Here is a 26,791-nt window from a genome sequence, read left to right on the forward strand (position 1 = left end):
ATCAGCTGTTTTTACAGGAAATAGTTTCTACCAAAGAAATAGGTATTTAAGAATTTTTCTTTAAATTCAATTTTAAATAAAAGTATCTCAAGGTTCAAGGTTCAAGGTTCTTTATTGTCAATCTGACATAGCTACAGAGTAATTATGTAGTTGAAAATCTTATGTCACAGGCTTCTCCAACAATGCAACATAATAACATAATAACAATAAGAGCAAGAGCAATACAAAAATAATAATAGTTATAAAAATAAAATAAAGTGATGATGTGGAATAGTGCAGTACGAGTCTATATACAAGTTATTGGAATGATATATATATATTAGGTATTAGATACATACTACTGAGTAGCAGATGAATGTTTGATGTTGTTTCAACAGTTCAATTTTTTAACAGTCTCACTGCCCGCGGGAAGAAACTGTCTCCGAATCTTCTTGTCCTTGCCAGGATGCTGCGGTAACGTCTGCCAGACGGCAACAGAAAGAACAGTTTGTGGCTGGGGTGATGGGGGTCTTTGATAATCTGTTGCTGTGAGCATCATTGATTACATTCCATTCACTTCCATTGTGTTAGAGTAAAGGCAGATATTTCCGGGACATACAGCATTTCTAAAAAAAGCGAGACGATGGCTTAAATCGAGGGATGGTTTGGACAGTGTTGTAGCCTAAATATATTTAGTTGTTGACAAAAATACCAACACACAATCGTTATCATCCATGCACACTGTATCATCCAATTATGCCTCTAAATAGAATACTGACTGTTCTGCCTAAGGAGGCTTTGCAGTTGCAGCAGATATGCTCGGAGAAGGTTGTGTTGACATTGAAGAGATGCATGATAATACTTGAGCTGTTACTTTTCCCCGGACAAATATATATTCTGCATATTTGCGTACAACACCCTCACAGTCTAGCGCTCAGAGAATCACACTATCTTAACAAAAATCTAGTTGTTTCAAATTAGTGATGCTTTCTTACATTTCTGTTACGTAACTCCAAACCTATTCTTAGACAGCTGTTACCTTACGCAGCCTGGTGTCCTCCACATTTATTCCTGACAGACTACAAAGTCACTGAGCTGTAATTTGCTCTGTTGGCTCTTAGTGGTGCTTTCCCAGCCAACGTGAACAACATTAAAAGAAAAGGCTCTGTAGCACCAAATGGCACGGCTCACAGATGACAAATGTAGGGATTAAGTCATTAGCCGCGTGAGTGGAGACATATGTCAGACTTCAGATGAATGGCATTTCTTTGAAATGGTTCAAATCCGACAACGTTAGTATAGGATTGTGCGTTATAATAATAATATGGACAGAGGCACATATGCACAGGCTGATTTCCTTGTGCACGGATTTATGCACACATTTTACAGTACCATGAACACATTCATGCAAACACACATCCACATATAGGCACAAACAGATGTGCCCAGTGTACTATGGTCACATTAGCACTGGGTCTGTGTTTGCTCCATAGAGATGTGCCCCTTGGCTACAACATATAAGTGCCTCCATCTTTATGTGACTATACATGCATGTGTACTACACACACATACACAGAAAGACATGATTAGAATGAATATTAGAGAGCACTGACCTCTGCAAAGGCTGATGGTGCATTCATGTGCTCCACGGATGGTCCTGAACTGTAGAGATGATGGACCCTACAGAGAAAAGGAGCTTTAGCAAATCATTTGTATCTGTTTTGAGTTGTTATTACAGCAGCCATGAATGCAGCACTATCCCTTAATAATAAAGAAAGTGATGCATTATTCATGTGTCCGACCCCTGATTCAGAACCACTCCAAATGTTTGGACCATGCTTCACCGGTCCAACAGGTTTTATTCAAATTGAGGGTTTTAAAGTAATTTACTGACAGATAAACAGGAGCCAAAACCATAACCTCGTTGGCGGACGTAACACACTCACATGAATGTCCAATACACACTAATATCCACAGGTCACACATTATCAAAGTAATAAAAATAGGCACAGATGCAACACTCGCTTACCCTTTGTGCCCTTAAACGCTTTGATGCTGGCCTCAGTGAGCCTCCTCCTGAAAACAGACCCATGCCGACTCAAATTGGAGTGCAAGGGTCAGTGCCAACAACTGCTGGCTTGGCAATGTTTTCCTGCCAGGTTTTTTTAAGCAGAGCTAGAGACAAAGTGTAACAGTATTTGGAATATAAGCCAGAGTTAAGGATTAACAATGTTTGACTTTGTATTGGTTTTGTCGTGGATCGCTATGGTCAACTAAGTTCTGCTTTGCTGTTGAGAGCCAGGATGTCCTTTATAGGTGTATAAGAGATGCTGTTATGCTCAGATGATACATGCAGTCTTTATGGCTTTTTACCAGCACTTTGAAACAAGCGTTGGTGTCAGAGCTGTGAACATTGCTAATAATAGTTTCAACAACAAAACAACAAATTGTCTCACATGTAGTTTCAAGCCTTGAATTTGGCATTTTTCTACCTGTTCTGTCATTTTCTCACTTTGTTGTCATGTGTGCCCTCATTTTTGTGTCCTCACCTCATTATCTGCCTCGTTTACTCTCTCTCTCTGTTGTTTGTTTCAGTATTGGACAGACATTTACCTTGCATGGAACCCAGACAACTACCCTGGGGTTCAGAACCTGCGCTTCCCTTCCAATCAGGTCTGGGTCCCAGACATCCTCCTCTACAACAGGTACGGTTGTCTCATCCTGTTATGTTTACTTTTGAACCTTATCACTTTTAATACTACCCTCTTTTCCGCGGGGCGGACGTAACAACAATACATTGATAAAAATGGAGGTGATCGAAATGCATGTGAATTGGAAAATTGGCGATTTGATTATATTTTTATTAATACAGTAATGATATGAAGAAAACTAAGCCAGTTTTCCAAATATTCCCCATCTTATATTAATCTGTCATAACAAAAAATTGCCAATCAACATTTAAGCAAAGTGGCCTTAAGAGTGGAAGGAACAAGAAGTATTGAAAAAGCTTTGGAATGTACTCTTTAGTGATGAAATGTTCACTGTCTCTTGATTGACTGACATAACACCAGACTGACATTTAAGATTGATAGCAAGCAATTTTTGCTACTTTTGCTGAAAAATGTCTATCAAAATCAAGCCTGCTGACTTAAGCTGCTTTCACTTGATACGCGATTTTTCTCTTTGCTCACCGTGAGTTTGGGCGCAGAGCCTTACGTTGAAACCAGCTAGTTAGTTTCATTTCTATGGTTACGTCCCCTGCTAGCTTGTGCCGCTATATTCAGCTGTCATCTGATTAGTTACGCTTCAAAGGGTCAGAGGTAAACAAGGTCAACGAAGCCAAGGTCAACGCTTCCACCTAGTAGGGCAGCAAGGCTCTCACAAACACAACGGCAAAGTCAGTGCAGCGTAACTGATCGAAAACTGATATAATATACTGTTTAACCTACCAAAATGAATACAAAAATGTGCTCTCTATCGCACACGGTCTATCCAACACAATTATCGCCCCTTATGAGACTACTTGGCTCGGAGAAGGGCAGTCATTGGCTCTATAGATAAAACCTCATATTTGTTGGTAACTATTTCAGTGGCTACTGGCCAGCACCAGCACATTGCCTTACCTGCCAATGCTCTTGCTGCTAAATTCTACTTTGCAATTCCTTTTTTAAGATATCTTTCTTTCCCTTTTATTCCTCTGTCATCTGGGCTCTGGATACCCGGCAACACAGTGGGTGAACATATTTCCCAGAGGAAAGTTTACTCTTGGTTACAGCTTGGTTTAAAGAGATGATTTAGCTGATTCCCTCTGGGAGGACAGAAACCAAAACTCCCATGGAGCTTTGCATCTGTTGCCTGCCAAGGCCAGTAGGAACACGTCATCTGGAAACACTGTAAAGTGGCTGGATATGTCAACAGATTTCTGTAATATACTTCATATGTAAGCAATTTCGAAGTCATTTCTTTTGGTCCTTTATTTTCATCTTATCATTGTATCATGTTTGATGAGATGGTTCACCTTCATATCAAACTCTACAGGTCTTATTAGAAACATTCATCTGGTTGAGCTCATATCTTTTCATGTCATTGTCAAAGAATGGGACTTTGATGGGGAGAAAGAGAAATAATGTCTCCAGAACAGCGCTTTGGTTTCTTTGATTCAGAGGTCAGCCTGATTGAACATCTTTCCTTTCAACGCGCTCAGCCATTGTGGCTTCCTGCTGTTTGGAGGGAGATGAGTCTACTGTGCCTGTTAAAATTAATTAGGTTGCTAGGGTGATTCTGTGATGGATACCCACAATGCCGTCTGAACTTGTTCAGTTTCAGTTGAGCGGCTTGATCTTTTTCCAGTGTATTTTCTCTTGTAGGCACCGATTTTGTCCACAAACAAAAGTAGCTTTTTTTGGCACTTATTACAGACAGCCGCCTACATGGTAAACAAGACTTGTTTGCTCTCTTGCTAAGCAGCTGTGACATACTTAAAAAAAACAGCAACACATACATAATGTGCCTCATGTGATACATCCATTGGGAATGATGCTGAAACACAATAATGAGTTCTGTTATTTTAGCTGAAAAAACGATCATGAAACACTATGACCATAAGGATAAGGATGAGAAAGACAAAAGAAAAAAGAAATGAGAAAATATTCGTACCTTTCCCAGAAGCTCCATCTTTTTATCTTCTTTTGTCACATGTAGGTTCCACCTTTTGTTTTTGTGCCTGTAACATCATAATAATCAGGTTATTGCAACAGCAAGCATTCTGTACAGTTTTACACCAATCCTTGAAAAAATACCTGCCTGACTAAACATACATCTTAGTAATATGCAAAGGAACTTTACTCCAGGAAATACTATGAGTAATAAAAGTAGTGTTTGCCTGGGAGTAAAACAGCTTTTTTCATAGTCCTGCTTATTGTTAGTGGCACCAGGGGAGAAAAGTTGTGTGATTGCCGACCATTATTAAACTGTCAAGCTCCAAAAGAAGGTATTTAACAGGGCAGTAAAATGTTTTTATTGCCTGAATGCTTTCCCCGCCTCCTTGAAATAACCCTCAAACGCAGTCAAAGAATCACACTTGTAATGGTGGAAAGACTACGCCAGACACGGCAGAGTTGATTACTTGGCTACAGTGTCTAACAGGGATGATACAGAACATTAAGCAGCTTATGGGGGGGTTCAGCCATCGCTAACGATAAAAACAATACAGTCCTGACACAGACCCAGATTCAACCTGACATGCCGTGTGTGTGCAGTGTGAATCGTGAGTGTGATCATTTATTTCTATTTTTGTGAGGCAAAGAAGCAAGCAAGAAAGGAGAATTAAACCATGAGATAAGATGAACGTTTGATGATCCCAATCTGGAAATGAGGTCTTTGCAGTAGCAAGACTTCTTCAGAGACAAAGGCAAAAAGCATAAAAAAAAGAAGTATATGTTTATATATATATATATAAATATAGAAAACATTTAACTGTGGGAGTATTTTGAACAAACGCCAGAAAAAAACCCTTTTAGGTTTACCACATGAGGACACACATTGAACACTACGGAACCAGTCATAGTGTTGTACCTGATTGTTCATTCATCTCTATCTCTCCTCTACACAGCCTACCAAACATGGCATGAATGTGGTGTGAATGTCACTTTGTCACTTCTGAAAGTTAGCGAACTTATCTTGCCTTCCTCTGAGAAGTCAGCCAATTCGTCTCACCTTCAAGAGAGGCTTTTCAGGACAATTTGAATTACTTTTTCCTTTAGAACAAAGATGTCTTAATGGTATTATTATTATGAGCCAAGCCAAAGAGGGGAGCTTCTAGGTGTACCATGTTAGCCCAACTCCCGTATTGTTGGATATAGAGTTCTGATGCTCTGGTAAAGAGACGAAGCTGCAGGTAGGGGTAGGATGTGGGAAGAAACTAAAGGTCCCAAGCGTCTATCTGAATGCTGCTTTGTTGGAGTTTTAGATATTTCTGACAGTAAATGTCTGACTATTTATGCCGATGCTGCAAACAGCAGTTCAAAGTATTGGATCTTCTTGGAGTCTCTGGATGGTGTTCCGAAGAGGATGATGCCTTGGGACTTCATAACAGACATATTGTGTGATCTGAAGCTAGTTAGTAGAACAACACCCAAGGCCAAAGATCAGGGACTTTGATGTTAGTTCTTTTGCAGAGAATTTGCAAAATAATGAACTTTCGTGATGCAGGAGAGTTTGTTTCGTCAGTGTACAGAAGGGAAGTTGTTTGGACATTAAGTGCTGTAATGCCGGACAAAGAGAGGATCTGAAAGTTAGACAGCTGCCCGTGTCAGCACCATAAAGAAACCTAACGTCAATCCACATAAATAATATAGGAACCATGTGTCTCGTCCCACACAGGATTTCTGAATATTTCACCATGCACTGTCACTTGGGAAACTAGAACACAAGAAACAGGGTCCTGCTTCAGTTGTTTTTTATTTAAATAATGTAAGCCATGTCGCTGTTGGGCTTCTTTCTATATACTGTACTGTATGTAGAGAGGGTTTCAATGTATGAATCTAGACAATGCAGTGTAGCCCCACCTTAGACGCATATTTGATGGTGATGTTTAACTCATCCTGTAATAGTGTTACAAAGGGAATACATGTGAATGTGGTTGTTGCCATTGCATTGAGAGAATTGTGAAAATGGAATCTTCATTTGCATGTGTTTTGGCACTTTTGTGTTTTTATATTTGCGTCGCTTTTCCATCTGCATTGCGTTTCTCCTAAAGGAAATGTTTTGGGCCGTATCAGCGCGTATGCATCTGCTGGCCAACGTAAGCAACCTTACAGCAATCAATCAATTCCGAAGATCTATTTGTCCATAGGTTTGGCGAGTGATTACAATTCGTACGGCCCTTTGTTGGTTCTCTTAACTGATTTCAGCTGAAGCTACAGTACTTGCAACATCTATTGCTTGAGAAGTAAATGACAGGCCATTACTTGTCTTCTTTTTATTCAACGGCTCACATCAAGGATAAAAGGATCATTTGAAGAATCCCATTGCTTTGGGATTCAACACCTTCATCCTGAATCAATTGATGTGTTCTACCATGATTTGCTAAAGTTTCAATCTTCTCAGTTTTTAAAGGTTACCCAAACGTTTTTAAAATGCTAATGCCTCTCAATCTATGGTCAATCAATAGGTAGAAGTTTAAAAATCATTACAATGATAAATGCATTTAGCTCATTTATTCTAGGCAGTTAACAAAAGTGATTAGTGCTGTTCCAAAGGTTTCTCACAGCCTCCGCTAAGTGAAAAGAGTGATAAGATCTGGATTATTGATGTATAGGCAATCAATCTGCATTGCTTCCTCCTGTTATATGCCTCCTGTTATATGCCTCCTGTTATATGCCTCCTGGGCTCAATTTGGCTACAATTCATGTTCCACCTGTCCTACAAAAACCTTTAGGAGGAGATTAGGCATAAGCCTCACTTTCTTACAGTGCGTTCAATCTCTTACTGGAAGTTTTAGAAATGTAATAATGGACAATAATGTTGAAACATTTCATTATACCAGATATGAATGAATGGAAAAATGATTTTATGGAAACCTTTATCTTTTTCCTTACTTCTACAAAGGTTATGTTTTTAGTCCTGTATCATTTGTCAATTTGTCTGTTTGCTTTTATATTGCGATCCAGTAGTTTGTAAAGCTGTACTTAGATCAAATGGACAAATTAAATGTGGACCTGTTGATGATGCTCCCCCCCAGGACACCCTGTCCGCACTGTGCACCTCTTTTTCTCACGGGGAGATACCACAGTTCCTTTTTCTCCCTGCAGTGGTCAGACAGTCTATCCACCATGCCTCCTGGTAGACCACCATACCAACAAAGACTATCACTGATGTGCGATAACACTATCAAAACCTGTAAATATAATATACATTCAGATGATCTGAGGGGAATTTCTTGATTTTTGTTTTCAACTTGTGATGTGTGACTTTGTAAAGCGCTTTGAGCTGCATGTGATGTATGAAAAGTGCTATATAAATAAAGCTTTATTATTAAAGCTTTATTACTCATCCACTGCAGGGCAAATAAAGGAATACCGATTCTGATTCTGATTCAACCTCCAGAGCGGGAACAATCGATGTATTTAGGAATCCATTCAATAGTTCTATTCTGACGACAAATGTTAACCTGCTCGGGGATCAATCAAGACCTCTCGGTTCAAGAAATCTCAGAATTGTTTTTAATTGGAATCCCTTCATTAGATGTTAATATATTTCCGTACAGAAGTTTTAAATTAAAACAACATCCCTACAGCAGCACTGCTAGCATGGCAAAACAATAACTTGATTAAAAATGTTAACAGATCATGTGACATCAGTTCCTGGCATCAAAAATAAGTATTCCAAGTATTTCGTTTTTTCGCCACATTTTAAAGGTGTGTCAAATGTAGATGACAGATGCATTTGAGGACTGTGTTGCCTCGATACAGAGATATAAAAGGTATTCAGCCAGAGAATAGTTTTCTTCTGCTGCTTTTTTAATGCAGAGTGATTTAATCCTTTGCATTTGTAATTATAGTGTATTAACACTTATTATCAGATGTAGAATCCTTCGGTCTTACGGGCCGTCTCCACGGCAGCGTTAAAAAAATCTTGGAGGTGGGCGTATCTGAAGCTTGAGGATTTTTTGCGAGCAACCAATCACATGAATCTCCCGCCCGCGACATACGAAGCAAAAAAGCCCGAAGTAAACTGGATATAAACTCCCAAAACAGGCGAAAACCTACCACTGTCTCTGCCACCTCCCTCCATGCCTGGTTCCTCCGGTTTATATCCCGGTAGGTCTGGTCATAAAGCACCGGGTGATTGATTCGCTACCGCTAATTTCTCCTCCATTTTTTGGAATATGAGGAAATGACCTGCGGTATTTCTCTCCCAGCATACACGCCGTTTGATTGGCTAGAGCTTGAACTGTCAGATTTGCGTACACAGGATTTGATTGGCTGACGCTTCCACCTCAGCCTCAAAAGTTGAACATTGTTCAACTTTGGATCTTGAAAATCCTGAGAATCTCCGCTCGCCTGCCCACAATGCATTTCGGCGAAAGCTAAAAAAAGTGACGTCACCCCATTCAAAGTGAATGGGCAGAAGCGTTTCAAGATTTTTTAACGCTGCCGTGGAGACGGCCCGTTACTATCTAAAAATGATAATATTTGGATGAATTTTGTTCTTGTGGGAAATGACTTATACTCTGATAATGATTGTTTTTGGGTGTGTATAATCCCTGTGTGTTTGAAGGACGTCTCGATGGCGGACAGCTATGTTTGTTTAAGATGATCAGTCAAATTACAATTGTCTGGATCTACACTAATCCCCCTTGTGTCTACCTGTCTCTGTCACCTTCATTCTCACGTCTGTTTATCGTCTGTTTTCTCTTTTCTTTACCTTTGTGATTAACTCCCAATCGTTGTTTAAACCTCTGGTCCTTTTATCCCCCCTTTGTGGCTTTATCTAGTGAATCCTTCCGATTTTCTTCGTTTTGAGTGCTTTTGAGTCAATTTAAAGACTGTGTTATCCTCTCTTCTCTCCCTGTAGTGCTGATGAGAGGTTTGATGCTACCTTCCATACAAATGTGTTGGTGAATTATTCAGGATCCTGCCAGTACATCCCACCAGGTGAGACACTTAAGATGTTCGTAATATTATATTTGACTAAGTATCAACTTTAATCATATTCAATCGTTCATTTAAACCGCTCCTATTGTTTTGGTGTTTTGTGGGTTTCATCTAGTGATAAAACTGGGCAGAATTCCAAGGAAAAGTAAACGATTTTAAGACACAAAGTTTTCACATAACTGCAGCTTGTTAACTGCTATTTAAAGTGTTTTTATTGTAGCATCTGCCATTGTATACTATTGAAATCAAAGTTATATGTGACATTTACATCTAACAGTGTAATATTTCTAACCAGATTTAGCCATAGCATTGTGGGATGTATGCTTATTTTTCAGTTACTTTAATCAGTTTTAGCAACTTCTACACCTTTTATTTTTATTTTAAATGATGTATTTTGGGTAATCAGTTGACATTAAATTAAATTGGGGTGTTTTTAAACACTAATAAAAGACTAATAGAGGGGCTTTTACAGTCATTGAATGTATTCCTCTGTGATGGATTAGAAACACTTTTGCCTGAGGGCTGTTGGCATGACGACATCCTTCAGCTAGCTTTCCTTCAGACCAGAGGCTTGAGAAAGTGAAGTATGAACTACTTTGCCAAAAAGGTAATTGTCCCCAACACTTATCTCCAGGCATCCTGAAGAGTACATGCTACATCGATGTGCGGTGGTTCCCCTTCGATGTGCAGAAGTGTGACCTCAAGTTTGGCTCCTGGACCTACAACGGCTGGCTGCTGGACCTCCAGATGATAGAAGCGGACATCTCCAGCTACATACCCAACGGGGAATGGGATCTAGTGGGTATGAAGAAAAACAGACATTAAGACACATTTTTGGGGTTTATGCCAAATGAAATGAATTATTAGCAAAAACCTCCCTTTAGCTCCTGGCTGGTATAACAAGAAATGTACTTACAAAGCTTTTTTACAAGTCTTTCTGACGGGATACATTTAGGACAAATGTATCATTACTGAAAAGAGCTTTCAGCACGCTGCTTCTTACATTAAGCAGTGATGCATTTGGTATGGATAAATGGGAAACTCTGAGTAAAGAAATAAATGTATAAGAAGTTCACGGTGACACGAGCGACACAGAGGAGGTGTGGGCTGATATGACGTTTCACTGACAGCACTCCCAATATATTTTTTAGACATGTTTGAGCAGAAAATTCCTTCTGGGAATCTGAAAGGCTCTGACACAGACAGACAAAGACTTTCAAAACATTAGCTAGGCCCCTTCATGTCATGTTCCTGGAAGTTAGACAACCAGTCAGTATGATATAGCTCTGACAGCAGGGTTTCAGAGCTGTAGACTTTCTTGTAAAGTGCCTGTCTATCAGTTCTGGTAAAAAATGTGCTACACTGCAGATAGCCAGGAACATTTTGCTGCCGTTTAGTGCTGACAGCTGATCAGTCTTGGCTACCACTCAGGGAAACCTCTGCATTTAGGAGGCTGGACTGCTCATTGTCTTTGTCCGTTCATAGAGAATGATTATTACCTGATACACCACTGTTTCTGGAATTGTGTAAGATTTATGGGACAAAAGGTTTAGTGGATCCCGTAGTTAAAGGTCCCATCATATGCTTTTCCGGTTATTACCCGTCCCCTTGTGTGTTATGTAGCTTTTTCTGCATGTAAACGGTCTGCAAAGTCACAAACCCTCAAAGTACACCATGTAGCGAGTAAAACTCTAACACAGAAAAGGCCTGCCTATGCTGCCCCAGAACGCCTCGTTGGAGATTTTTCTTTTTCCATTTTTTTCTTCCGGGGCATGGTGACGTCACTAAGTCCAAATGGACCAATTAGTCCAAATAGACCAATCCGCACACGCACACACACACACACACACACTCAGCCTGAGCTCCACGGAGCTACTCACTCACTCACTCGCTCACTCACTCACTCACTCACTCACTCACTCACTCACTCACTCACTCACTCACTCACTCACTCACTCACTCACTCACTCACTCACTCACTCACTCACTCACTCACTCACTCACTCACTCTTCCTGCAGTATGTAATACAGGTTTTTGTGCATGTAGATGTCCTGCAAAGGCAAAAATCCCAAAGTTTCTCTCCCACACACCCCCCCCCCTGCCTGCAAAGACTCCATTGGACTCCAATGTTTAGTTAGGTAACATAGTGACATCCCTTTGTAACACTTGCGTTTCTATTGGCTAGTGCTCAAACACATCATACCTGATATGCTAAGGGAGAGGGCATTTCCGACACATCTCTAAGCGATTGATTTTCTTTGTGTGTTGAACAAATTGAATAAACTATACATAACATGGTCATTGTAGAGCTTTAGAAGCAGCCGGTAAGCTTGGTTTGGCATAAAGCCTGGGAATAGAAAACAAAAACTAGTCTGAATAAACTGTGAAAACGACAATATGAGTTTTTTCGATGTGAGCAGCAGTTACTTCTAGCAGCTTTTGTTGGTAGTCCAGGAAGTCGGTGCTTTGTGAAAGAAATATTCTGGCATATAACCGCTCTATAAAAACATGTTGTTTTTCTTTGTTTTGTACAAATTGAAGAAACTATATACAACGTCGTGATTTGTGAGCTTTAGAAGTCCTGGTTGGCACATTTCCTTCCGGAGTGGACAGAGCCAAGCTAGCTGTTTCTAGGCTTTATGCTAATTTTCGCTGACTCTCTCCTGGCTCAGGCGACATATTAACCGCACATAGAAAGTGGTATCGATCTTCTCATCTAATTCTGCAAGAGAGCAAATACGCATGTTTACCATAATCGAAATTATTCCTTTAACGATCCAGCTTCAGAAAAACGGGATTTTTTGGCAGTATAATCTTTTTCCTATTTGTATTGGCTTCCTTATTGTTTTCTGACTTACGGTTAACTATCCACACACTACCTCCATGTGTCCCTTTGTGTATTAGAGTAAAACACATACATTCTCTTAGTTCCTTATTTTTCCCTTTTGTTTTCTTCTTGTAGAAATGAACGCATCATCTCTAACCAAAGTTGGATGTGTTAATCAGAGACAAACTGAATATTTCACACTGATACACACAAACATACTTACACACAAAGTGAGTGTACCCAGCTGGCTGAGGGGAATGGAGAGGGGGGGCACGGGTGTGTGAGGTGACAGCTGGCCCAGGGATGGTTCACTTAATTCAGGCACAGCCAGGCGTCAGGCTGGCCAAGAACACACACTGTCCTGGTGCCTTAGAACATTCACACACACACACACACACACACACACACACACACACACACACACACACACACACACACACACACACACACACACACACACACACACACACACACACACACACACACACACGCACACACGCACACACACGCACAGGGGTTTGGAGGATGCATCTGCAGGTATGCAATCCATCAAATTATTAGATGGCTAACAAAGGCTATTTCTCTTCAGCGTTCAAGTGACATCGTCTAAATGACATGAAATTGAATCCGTGCAATTCATGTAAATTGAATTTCTGGAGAAATGAACACTGTTTCCAAACACAAACACATATAGACACGGCTAGAATCAAGTCATCTTTGTGACACTACCCCACTATGACAAGTGCATTTTGAATATGTTGCTGATTGCATTGTACCAGGCCTTCATTCAGAATCACTTAACATGTAAAGCTATGAATGCTACATTGCTACACAGCTAATTGCTACAGCTGCTTGAGTACTCAACAGTTATTTTGGACTGTGAGCCACAAGTGACTCTCATATTTCTCTCACAGACTTACACTTCTCCGAATGTACATCAATTATAAGAAAAATATACTTGAAATAATTGGGCATAAGTAATGCTGACTTTATCACACCGTAACGTTTTCCTACACACATGAATGCACATTTCAGGATAAACACCTTAACAAGGTGACATTGTGTCTGTTGATCTGATTGAAAAGGCAGATTAGTTGCATAAGCCAACAAGACAAAGAAGGACACCGATGAGAATTAGAGATTAATAAATGATCTCTCTGATGAACTTTAAAAACGGGTCATTTCCAAATCCGAACATAGAGGATGGGTTTCTGTTTTTGAGTCTATCTTGCATTGTGGGCAATGGAATTAAAAAGACACTGCTTCTGCTGCAACTATTCTGCAATTGTTTTGTTTCTGGATAACCGTCCATTGTGAGTCCAACAATGTTATATTAGTGCAATGCTAAATCAATAGAGAACTCCTTTAAGTAGAAAAAGGTGAATTTTGTCCCTTATTTCTAATGCTAAATTGCTTTAAGAATTAATATATGAAGACAGGAGAAGCTATTAAACCCAGCAATACTACTTGCAATGTATTTTTGTACATAGCTACTGTACATACATACAAAACGGATGAAAGAGTGTAATTAAGTTTTGAAGTGGATCTTAATAAAGCTCTGAAAGTGCCCAACGACTATTGCTTGTGCTTAATAGTGATTTTTTATTAACCATATTTACCAAATGTATTATTAATCACAAAGTAAAAGCATGTTGGGAGGATTATAACTTTACATAAAAGATGATATCATGCCTTCATTGTGTTATGTACACTATTCATTTGGGCAGGAGGGCATTTGCTCTTTTTCAACGACAAGCTGCTTTTCACATGGTTACAAAGACAATACATTAGAGCTCAAATCCTAATCTGACTGGAGAAACTGACATCAAATCTCTAACCAACTGTACTCTAGGGTTAGGGTTATTTTAAAGCACCTTTTTATACACAGAGTGCTTGACAGGCAAAATATAAGATGCATCTGACAGGCTTGTATTGAGCAAACATATCTGAAACCAATTTGTGTCCAGACCATTCATTCGCTAATAGACAGTAATCAATTTTATATTCAACTTGAAGTCAGTGCTAATATCTAAGAAGAATAGATGTGCTTTCTCTTTCTGGTGTTTAAAAAACAGCTTTTTGTACGTGTATGTCCTAATTCTTGCCTAGACACAACGTTTTGAAATGTATTAAAACATGTTACGGTGCCAGTATGACAATATTGTAGCAGCTTCAATGTAGCCACTGGAATATAAATTAGATTTCATCAAGGTTCTTGATGTGCATTTTAAGTCATCTAATCTAGGTAAGCGGTAGTTATTATTTTGTATTGACAAATATCATATTATATATATTTGAGTCCTTTCTTTGTTTAATTAAAGGGGGTTTTGTTTCATATAATTGTTTACTTTCTAAGGGCACATACAGTAGACGAGGATAATCATTTGGTGGCAGTGAGAATTTGACTTTGAGGAAGGTATATCATCAAATGTATGTATGTATAATAAAATGTTTCCTTGTAGTAAAGTGTATTATTACATTGATTAAAGGCACATGGACAGTGGGAAGTAGAGCATTTATTATACAAATGTCTATGAAATTCACTTTTTTCATTTTGTTCATGGACTAAAACAAGTGAATTTATGACCAAAAATGTACACTATGAATCATATTGACAGTTTCCAATAAAAAAGGTAATACGTCATGCTTTCTGCCAAGTGCTCATCATAATGTCTCATTTCACAAGGTCTCCTAAAATGTATCAGCCAAACCGAACTGAGAACATGAGCTTTATGTATATTTCTATCTAGTTCAGATCTTCCCACCTCTTCATTTCCCCCCCAGGTGTGCCGGCAAAGCGCAACGAGCTGTACTATGACTGCTGTAAGGAGCCCTACCCCGATGTGACGTTCACAGTCACTATGCGCCGCAGGACACTTTACTACGGCCTCAACCTGCTCATCCCCTGCATGCTGATCTCAGGTCTGGCCCTGGTGGTCTTCCTGCTCCCCGCTGACTCTGGAGAAAAAATCTCACTCGGTATGTGGCAGGACACACACCCACACACCCACACACACACATTAGTACATCCCTGCTCACTAACACCATAATGAATATTGTCATATTTGTACGACCAATTTTCCCTTTTTACAATGTTTGATCATTAATGATAAAGTGAAATAATCTATGATAATTTGACTATTTTGTGACGCAGACAAAGGCGGTAGATTTAAGTCTTTGCTCTTTTATTGTGATCTGTAAATAGATACCGTCTGTATCCCTTCTTATGGGACTTATTCTTAGCCAATCATGAGCGAGGTAGGCCATGATCATGTCCCATGAGCATGGCTGTCTTTAAGTAAGCTTGTTTCGAAAAACATATTTATGCCAATTTGTTCTGGCTGAAATAAATCGACAACATTTTCTTCTTAACAATATAATTATCATTAGCCTCTGTTATGATAGTTTAATATTTCCAAGCCAGCAATTCTAGCTTAATTTAGATTTCACTTGTTAGCAGATGAATACAAGTTTTACTTTAAACACAGCGAAGATAATTACCTGGACCTGAACCTTTCAGCTTGTTTCACCATGCCATTCAGTGAGACAGGCTCAGAGTCAATATATAACTGCAAGTAACCCCGGGTGGGTAGAAAAGAGAGTGAATATTCCAAAATAAATCCACAGCTTTTGAGTACTCACAGTAAGTCACTATCCTCTGTGCTTCTGCTCCACTGTCTCTGCAGGCATCACCGTGCTGCTGTCTCTAACAGTGTTCATGTTACTGGTAGCAGAGATCATGCCTGCCACGTCAGACTCTGTTCCTCTGATCGGTAAGACACTTCTATGCTAACTATTGCGCGCTTTGATGATTTTTCTGACTTTGAAAGTGATGCAAAAGAAAGAAATAATCAGGATGAGTCAGAAAAAGAAACAAGGGTTAATGTGCTTAACAGATAGCTATTTGGGGAGACATGTACTCATTATGTACATTAAAGGAATAGTATGAAAATACACATTTTCTTTCATGGTGTTGGGTGATATCATGTCTGTACGGTAAAAATGAATCCAGAGCCATAAGCCTGTTAGCGTATCTTACACAAAGACTGGGAATTGAGACACGCTGGCTCTTTCAGAAGCTGATACAAATAATGATCTTGTTAACAATGAGGCCTCTCCTTTGTTAGCTCGTTTAGACATTACAAGGCTACCTGTTTCTTTACGCTAAGCTATCTCCTGGCTCCAGCTTCCTATTGATTCTTTCTGTGAATGTGTGTTGCGACAGAGCACATTTTTGCCTCGGTTTTCCTGCTGTCCAGGTTTGTGCAGTACATATCGATTTACCCCAAAACAGCTACTGTATCTAATAGACATACATTTACTGTAAGCTAGCTAGAATCAAACGCAAACTGTATATGCGTGTGTGTGTTTTTGATTTTTTGTGTTCAACTAACCAGATACTCAAGATGTTTATTTTGTGCAGCAATAACGCAAATACCTTGAATTCGTTTGAAGTATAAGTATGTAGGATTTAGTGCCATCTAGTGGTACGTTCATAGATTGCAACAAACTGAGAACCCCTCCACTCACCTCTCCCTTTCCAAATGTGACGTAGAACCTACGGGTCTTCAGGTATTAATGAAACGTGAAAGGTATTCACAAGAGCCAGCATGAGTTTGTTCCCCTTCCCGGGTACTCTATACACATGGCGTATTTATTTTTCGCACCTGAATCTGACATTCATCAGGGAGCAGTGGGCACATGCTAGAAAGGCTACAGAGTGTTACAGCGTGGAGACTTTTACTCATTAACTATTGATCCGGTGTAAAAAAAACAGCTGAATGACTTACTGCCTCGATACGCTGGACGTGGCAGGTTGTGAAGATCAATCTCAGAGTAGAGGACCAACAGAGCTGCATTGTAAAAGGCCACACTGATACAGATCATAAGAGACAAGGAAGCCGGCCTTGGGGTGGGAGGAGAGGCTGCAGACAGAGATGCTGCTCGGCATCATTTGGCAGCTCAGTGATGCAGAACCAACCCCCTTAACAAACCCACATTTCATTGGAGGAGACGCACTAACATAAAGCAGGTAGTGCAGAACTGATTGATGGAAGAAAATAAAATACTCATCAACATTCACCCTGACAGGTTTTCAATCTGCAATTATACCTTGATGTGAACATATTTACTAAAGGATTTCATTGGTCGGCTTTTCTGACGTCAAAGCTGCATCAAAATGACAAATTACTTGAAGACAGAAATATATCTAACATTTTTGTGTATTCAAGTTTGTGTTTGTGTGTGTGTGTGTGTGTGTGTGTGTGTGTGTGTGTGTGTGTGTGTGTGTGTGTATTCAAGTTTGTGTGTGTGTGTGTGTGTGTGTGTGTGTGTGTGTGTGTGTGTGTGTGTGTGTGTGTGTGTGTGTGTGTGTGTGTGTGTGTGTGTGTGTGTGTGTGTGTGTGTGTGTGTGTGTGTGTGTGTGTGTGTGTGTGTGTGTGTGTGTGTGTGTGTAGGGGGAAGTACACTTACCTACGCTCATGTGTTATGCATTTTCATGTTTCTGGGGCTGCAAATGCCAATGGGTTAGTACATTAAGAAGTACATTTTAGTCAGCCTCCCACACATTTCTGGGGTGGGATGACAAGGGTAACTTGACCCCTACTAACCAAACAACTTCGCAACTGTCCTGCCAAAACACTACGTTTACCTTTCATGTTACTTGAACTTCATTCAGAATGTAATGGTCTCTATTCCAAATGGAAATTGCTGTGCCAAACATGTCTGCTCTTCTCCTCTCAGCTCAGTACTTTGCTAGCACCATGATGATTGTGGGCTTGTCTGTGGTGATGACAGTCCTGGTACTACAGTTCCACCACCATGACCCCCATGGAGGGAAGATGCCTAAATTGGTAGGTTTAAAGTACTTTTTAAACTCGATAATTAATCATATGCCAATTGCGATTTGTAATTACCACACAAGTTATTCATATTGGTGCATTTAACTACTCATATAGGCTATGGCTCCTATTTGTTGAGTGACATGTAATTCAAAAGTTGACAAAGGTTGTGTGAACACAAAAGCTTGACTAACATGTGTTTTAACCCACATTTTTACCCTTGATACTGTATGAAAATATTTACTAAAGTATTTCATTGGTCAGCTTTTCTGGGAGGTTGGTGACGTCAAAGCTGCATCCCATTTTTTTACCCAAATTGTTAGTTACTTTTTATGTAACACAAATGCTTCTGTCATCAAACAAGCGAGAGCAATGTGTAAACACAGCTGACTGCAGTTATTTTATTTTTAAGCTTTTGTTTGATTTTAAAGTTGACAAATGTCTTAAGCAAATGAAGGGAACCCCCAACATATGAGCAAAAATCATAAAAATAATAAATAATTAGCTTTTCAATTTCAATCATACCATTATTAAATATGAATGCACACTATGGAAGTTAAACCTCATAATTGTTCTGTATGCCAGTGAAACATTGTGCATCATCCCCTACTAAAACCTTAACAAATATAGAGCTGGCAGAGGTAAGATTGGGGGTCATTTTTACTGTCTCGCCATTTTTTATTCTCATACGAATAAAACTTACATATTTTGGTGTATGACTCTCCATTCTCTCTTCTGTCTTCCATCTATCTGTCTTATGTCCTCTTCTCATCTAGGTGCGAATTGTCTTACTCAACTGGTGCGCTTGGTTTCTCCGCATGAAGAAACCTGGAGAGGAAAGAAAAACAGCTGTGAGCTCAAGTAACCCCACCAACTACAAGTACTCCCAGCCTCCTCCTGCTCCTCCTCACCATACCAGCAGCAACAGCATTCCGATGAGCACCATACCAGGGCAAGCGCCCACCCAGTCAACCACGACCAACGGGAACATGAACCTGTACTTTGGCTACCACACCATGGGTACAGAAAACCCCACTTTCCCACCAAGCACAGATTCAGGCATGGTGCTGTGCGGCGGCCATCCTAACGGCTCCTCCCTTCAAGAAACCCACTCAGAACCGTTGCAGACTTTACTGCCAGAGCAGGTACCGCAGATTTCACGGATCCTCGACGAGGTGCAGTACATAGCCGGGAGGTTCCGAGAGCAGGACGAGGGACTGGCGATTTGCAGCGAGTGGAAGTTTGCAGCGGCGGTGGTGGATCGGATGTGCTTGGTGGCTTTCTCTCTCTTCTCCATCATCTGCACCTTCACCATCCTCATGTCGGCTCCCAATTTCATAGAGGCAGTGTCCAAGGACTTTGCATAAGAGCCCTCTCGTCCCTCGGAAAAACAGATGCAAATATAACACTTAAAATCCTGACACAATTAAAACGGTAGCCTCCCTGCTACAAATACATGAAGCCACACACGTTTCAGTTATTTTAAAAGTCCCTCCATCTTCAAATGTTTGTGGTTGTTTGGAGATAGTGTGATTTTTGCTTTTCAAGGTGGCTCTTTCCTTGCTAGCAGTATGCATCGTAGGAGGTTGAGGCTACATGCTGTGGTTAATGATCTAGAAACTCACACTAATGCACTTACTGCTCTACCACATCATGTACCTGCCACCACCTGGGTCTCATGTCTCATCAGAGTATATACAGAATACTTCTCCCCTTCGCTGGAAGCGCTTCTCATCTACAAATGTCTTAATGTCTTCAGGTGTTACTTCAGTACAGTCCATAAAGTTCAAAGTACAGTTTTAGGAATAATTTTTAAGGCCTGTTTTCTAGCAATTATTTGGCATTTTGTAGATAAATGTTGGTGAATTTACTGAGAGCTCCAAGTGTTAACCCATGGCACTGTACATCTCACTTGTCTTTTAACTTTTTAACTAGAGCTGCAACTCATCCTATTTTACTTTGTTATTCATTTTACTAACTGTCTTGATTATTTGATCATTCCTATTGTACATAGAATGTCAGAGAATATTGAGACTGTAATTCCCAAGATTGATCCAATCAACAGTTCAAAGATAATAAATATACTATCTTATATGTAAAAAACTATTTCTCACATTTGAAGAGCTGAACAAAGCAAAGGTTTTGCTTGAAAAATCACTAAAATAATCTATAAATATTTAAAATGGTTGATTAACATACTTGAGCTGGGAGGTCATTTCAGCTCAAATGAAAAAATGTCCATCTTTAAAAAAAATATATATATATGTAAGTATCGGATTATTTCTTATGTACCTCTTTCTTGCCTTTGATTATTCCCTTGTTCTTCATTTTTTCCACCAATGTTCTATTGTAATTGTTTTTATTGCATAGCATACAGTCAGGTTCTATATCCCTAAATGTGAATAGATGTTTTACCATTGCCAGTGAAAAACCAGATCAAAGACATGAACAGTTTTGCTCTGTGTTTTTTAAAAGTAATTTCAAAAGGGATCCCTCAACAGTTCTCCTTTCCTCCATCCCTTGTGCTAAAACATGATATAAAGAAATGTAGTCTATTTGTAAATCACTGACAAATATCACAATGTATTTTTATTTTGAGTGTAAATCAATGTTTGTCTTACTAACTTGTCATCCAACTTGTGTGCTTGCACAAAGCATTGATATGTTTGGAGAAAAACCTCAGAATGAAGAAAGAAAATCAACTCAAGTCCTGTTTTAAAGACAATATTAGCTCTTTTGGGGGATTTTTCTAAACGATTCTGATGGGAAATCACCCCAGGACAGATTGCATTTGGTACTAATCCTTTGTGGTGCTGAGTGATTTGTGTTTTCATTACTCTCTAATACTCAGCGAGGGCAAACACTTTCTTCTCTAATCTCTAGCAACAACATGCTACAAGGATTACTGCGTGACCTTATGTAACAGATTTGTGTTAAACCTTCTCACCACCCGAGTGTCCCATCTGATCTGTAGAGGTACAAGAATCGTGCAAGTTCCCACTTTAACGCGCGCAACTGAACTAACGGAACTCTCCAAAATAGCACTTGGACATTTAAAGTGGAAGGATGGAAGAACTAAAACAACCAAATATTGTTATTTTGCTGAAATAGTAACTGAAATGGATTGCATGCTGTTACAGTTGATCAATGGGCCAAGTGGAGACAAATAGTCGCTACCATTGACTCCCATTCATCACCCTATGACTCTGAAAAGCATTTAAATGTCCATTTCCACTTATGGACAGACAGGACAAGGTGAAGCCAATCTTGTCTGAAATGTACATGCAGTAGGTTTGATTTTCATATTCCTTCATTTTTGATCAAGTGTTGCAGATTCAATCATGATTTCATAATCTTTAATTCACTTTTATGTCTAGGAAGGAATTTGACATTTATTTGGTTAAAACATTTACAATGTGGTCAGTTTTTTTGAATAAAGTGTATTGGTATTAGAGTTGCATATTCGTAATATCAAAGGGATAGCTCACGAGAAGAAGATATAAACTGCTCTGGTGGCATGGATCTTCTCATCTTTCTCTCGTTGGTCACGGTTTCCACTCTTTGTGCTAAGCTAAGCAGCTACTGGCTTTAGCTTTATATTTACTCTCACCAATTAACACGTTATATCTCTTTAATTTAATACATACAGAAAAACATGTGTTCAAACATAGAAATAGTGATAATAATGTTTCCTGTTGTTTCCAGTCGATATATATAGGTAATTACCTGCTTGCTTTAGCCATGTCTAAAAAAAGAAAAAATGAAATAGGGCTGTTACAATATCATATTTCCACCTTGTGACTATAGTGGCCCAACGATTTTACAAACACTTGTGATATCTAAAGGCAATTTGATAGAAAAAACTCTGTTGCCAGTCTTTATGCTAAGCTAAGCTAATCGGCAGCAGACCATAGCCTGATATATTTGGGACGGACATGTCAAGTGTGGTATCAATCTTCTTGTTTAACTCTTGTCTAGAAAGTGAGTAAGAGTATTTTCCCAAAAGTTTTATTATTCCTCTAATGTTAGTATATTTTTCATTGGACATTGTGTAGATTGTAAGATTCTGGGGTTACTGCAGGTGAACACTAAAGGCTGAGCACTGATGATGTGGGAGAACAGTTTAATTGTTTTGTTGATGAAGGAACTCATGTTGGTTTGTTATTTTTGCTTGTCAAAGTTCATGTGCACAGAAGTGGGAAAATGGGGTCTTCGTAAGTAGCCTATATGCTACTTAATAGATCGATGAATATGCAACATCTCGATCTCTGACTTAGACACAGTGGAGTGACTCACATGAGACGTGGAATTAGAAGTGTCTTCTAAAAACCTGCAAGTTGGACTGATTTATGTAGATACTTTGTGAGATAACCTGACCTATCTCTACTGTTAGTTACTCACGTTGATGTCTATTCAATATACATTGTTCTTGTGAGAAGCATTTACAGTATGGCACTGACAGTGTTGGATGGAAATTTGCAAATATGACTGTACTGAGAATATTAAAAGATATGTAGATCTTCTGGATAAAAGACATGTCACAGCTATGTTAAATTGACTCAAATTGCATCGTGCAAAGTGAAACTGTCGAATGATATTGAAAAGTACACTGTAAATGAGAGTTTGACTGTTTGCCACGCTGTCACATGCTTCTTTTGCTTCTTCTTAAATCACCAGTGTTGTATTTTAGTCAACTTGAGTGTCTTTTTATTTGTGGTCTGTGCCTCTCTGCTCAATATGATTCATTCTCGTTTAAAGGATGTCCATACACGCTCACTGTACATGACAAATAAAGAAGAAATGTGATAATTACTGGCATTTGAGTGGCTGACATGCACCAATTCACTAAATATTACATTTTAAAAGTGCTTTCACTCACCAACGTTGTCAGAACATATCGTTCCTTTCTTGGAGTGGCCGGGTTATGACAGGGTTGCTCATGTCGATCTGACTGGACTAGACAGTGGTAACGTCAGCTTTTTATCTCATGTGCCTGGTAACAGCATGTTTTATTCTTAGCATACAATGAAAAGTGACATTTTACATCTTACAAAAAAAACAATAAAACAGGAAATGTTGATTTTTCTACTGTAAAAGTTTCAGATCTGAATGAATCTAAAAGCCACAAAGATAGCTAATAAGCATGATTCCCAAATGCCAAACTATTTAACCACTACATTTTAAATAACAGTGTGCCAACAACTGAGCCTATTATCTACTTGATCAGTTTTTTTATTGCTTTTTATTTTTTATTGACAAGCTGTCACATATCCCAATTTCACACTGCCTTACATTTAATTGAACAATTTTTATTCTTTTTGAATGTTTACATCTCATACACCAAATCGAAAAATATTGTGGTTTCCTATCTTGGGAACAATATTTGTAAATGGTATATGTGTGTCTGTTCCATGAAGTTTAAGGCCAAGCTTCAGACTACTGCACTAAGATTGTAAGCCTCTCTGCTCCCAGGGCTGATGCGTTTAACGTGAGCCCAGATGTGAAAGGGCCGAGTCCTTCTTCATTTCCCAGCAGGAACGAATGATTGAGATACTGTAAGCCAAGTCAGGAGGCATCCAATCTCCTTACTGATATTAGTTAAGACAGTTTGGCAGCTCACACACACACAAACACACATGCACGCTCAGAAGAGTGATGACTTGTTCATATCTAATCTCAGGCTTCACTGGGCATAGACAGACAACTGTTGGTGTCTGGAATTCAATTTTAATCAGACCATGCAAACAAATTCACAAACCTTTAATTTGTCAACATGCAGAGCTGTCCCACAGTCCAGCCCTCCCTGCAGACTGCCCCAGAAGAGCTTCCCTTCTTCTGGTCCTGAGATGGAACAAACCACCTGGGTTGTGGGGGTTTGAGTTAAGCAATCCTGGTGAATAATGTTAGCTGTTTTTTTTGGTACCGTTCCTGCCAGGTCAGATGGAATAGATCTCCCTGGACATTGTGTTAACGTAAAGACCACACACCTGCCCCTCCTGTAAGATCCACTGTATAAGGCACTTTGTAGAATTATTGGCACACCCCCCATCTGGTCTTCAGGTGGGGACTGTGCATATGTTCCGACTGGGCCAAACAGGTGCGACCTTATGCATGACTGAGGCCTAATCAACACATTCACAGGTAAATACATTTTCTAAACAAATACAAAATAAACTAAAAACAATTCACATGAACTATAGCATTAAATCTAGAAATGAGTCGTCATTTTTAGCACTTCCTGTTTCGTTGTCTCAAAGTCAAGTTTCATTTTACATGGGTTTTCGGTATGATGCCTGCACTAGGGTCTGGAGCTAACAAAAGCTTCAAAAACTGTACATCACCAAAATCAGCTGAAGACCACAAACATTTAGAGTGACTGTGCCATACTTTAGTCTTGTTTTACTCCTTTCCTCCCCCTGCCTCCTTATTATGAATCCTAACCTAATAGCAAAATGGCCTAAAGTACATTCATAGTTTTTCATAGTGCGTCATTTGTCTCATACAATATTAAATCAGGAGAAAGGAGTTTAATAAAGGAGGTCAGTGGCTGTGGATTAAACAGAAAATCATGCATGTGTGAAGTCATTTGTGCAGTCACTATGCACTAGTTGACTTGCACAAAATTAAAACATTACACTGCATCACTGTGCTTTCCCAATCCAAGGGCAGAAACTTACTGCAGCAAGTAAAATCTGTTTTTCTCACCATCCGGGTATGAAAGTGGTATTAATAATAGAAAGGGTTCACCTCCGAACTGACATGTCCTGATGATGACATGCTCCTCCGCTCCCTTCACTGGCTTCCAGTAACTGCTAGCGACATCGTGTTTCATGGCGAGGGATGCGTTTCCATGGAAACGGCATATGATGACACCCCATAATTGACATAGAGCTGTTGAGGGCCGGACCATTAACCATTATCTGAAGTCTGGTAGGTATCACGACAACATCGTGTTTTAAGGCGAGGGATGCGTTTCCATGGAAACGACACATGGTGAGATCTCAGATTTGGCGTAGAGCTGTTGAGGCATGGACCGGTGATATACAAGTGAAGATTCGGGGACGATTGGACCGTGTCCATTGGAGTTACAGCGACATCGTGTTTCATGGCGAGTGGTCTGTCGCCATGGCAACGGCATTTGATGACACCCCATAATACACTTAGATGCGTTGATGGCTGCATCGCTACCAAACCTGTGAAGTTTTGGGCCGTTTGGAGCATTTTCACTGAAGTTATGAGAAAACCGTGTTTCATGGCGAGCATTGTGTTGCCATGGCAACGGCATTTGAACAAACTCCATAATTGACGTAGAGCTGTTGAGGGCTGGACCGGTGATATACAAGCGAAGTTTGGGGGACAATCGGACCGTGTCCATTGGACTTACAGCGACATCGTGCTTCATGGCGAGTGGTCTGTCGCCATGGCAACGGCATTTGATGACACCCCATAATACGCTTAGATGTGTTGATGGCTGCATCGTTACCAAACCTGTCAATGTGACATCATCGTGTTCCATGACACAGGTGATTTTTTTCGAGCTAACGACGACAGCTGTGTGTCACCAATAATGTATAAAATAGGTGGAACATGTTGAAGTCAGTATGAAGTCTCCATCAGACAGAAAAGAATAGGCTCAGACAGTCTGTTAAACTCCAGTGACCACGTCGTTAGCTCAAACACGAACACCTGTGTCATCGTGTTCCATGACACAGGTGTTTATATTTGAGCTAACGAGGTGTGCAGAGATCAAAGGTTTCCATTGTTCTGAATGAGAGATAAACCTCTTACATGTGAACGTTTTGTCAAAGAACCGTAACAGATATCTGTGAAATTTCAAAACGTGAAGCATGTCAAGGAAGTTGAGTATCTGAAGTGTAATTTTTGTGTACTTTCGGGTTAATAATGTGGCCTTTTTGGCAGTTTAACTAAAGGTGTGCGGCTGCTGCTGTGAGGAAATATCAGCCTGAAATTACAATGGGCTTTAATGGAGGCATGTTGAAAGTTTTTGTCACTTCATGCCCTCAAGAGGCATTTTGTTTAATTATTTTGCTTAATTATTTGTCATTTTTCAAGCTACGAGATGTTTTCCTACGTTTGTCATGAAAAATTATGTCTCAGGAATGTAGGGTTTGGGAATTATGGCAGTTTCAAACTGTCCTCCACTCTAACTCTGACATCACGCACTCTGCCTTAACGAGCTGCGCAATGTTAAAGTTAAAATGTTAAAAATGTGATGAATTATGGGCTATATCTCTGGAATTATGAAAGTTATGAATGAAAAAAGTAATAGCCATTGATTCCCGACCGAGCTGAACGTTTTGATGTTTGAACGGAGTTTCTGCGATATTCAATGTGGGAGGAGAAGAGGTGCAAAATTCCGGCGGAATAATAAAGAATTTCGTGCGTAGAAGAACAGATAGTTGGAATGCTGTTAACAGCATTCCAACTAAATAAATACATTGAAAAATAAAAATGATTTGAGGTGAAC

At 39.6% G+C, this 26,791-nt stretch overlaps 1 protein-coding gene across 1 annotated transcript in view; it reads left to right on the top strand.

Moving 5' to 3' along the window:
• Window positions 1-20,341, top strand: part of LOC117483206 (neuronal acetylcholine receptor subunit alpha-7-like) — a 47,148-nt gene extending 26,807 nt beyond the window's left edge. The window contains exons 4-10 of the mRNA XM_034131435.1: window positions 2,575-2,684; window positions 9,556-9,635; window positions 10,270-10,437; window positions 15,248-15,442; window positions 16,150-16,236; window positions 18,206-18,315; window positions 19,080-20,341. Coding sequence (XP_033987326.1) covers window positions 2,575-2,684; window positions 9,556-9,635; window positions 10,270-10,437; window positions 15,248-15,442; window positions 16,150-16,236; window positions 18,206-18,315; window positions 19,080-19,670 — 1,341 coding nt within the window. The 3' untranslated portion in view covers window positions 19,671-20,341. The remainder of the gene's footprint in view (window positions 1-2,574; window positions 2,685-9,555; window positions 9,636-10,269; window positions 10,438-15,247; window positions 15,443-16,149; window positions 16,237-18,205; window positions 18,316-19,079) is intronic.
• The last annotated feature ends 6,450 nt before the right edge of the window (window positions 20,342-26,791 follow it).

Source organism: Trematomus bernacchii, unplaced genomic scaffold (assembly GCF_902827165.1).
Source record: "Trematomus bernacchii unplaced genomic scaffold, fTreBer1.1, whole genome shotgun sequence".
NCBI classification, from domain to species: Eukaryota; Metazoa; Chordata; class Actinopteri; order Perciformes; family Nototheniidae; genus Trematomus; species Trematomus bernacchii.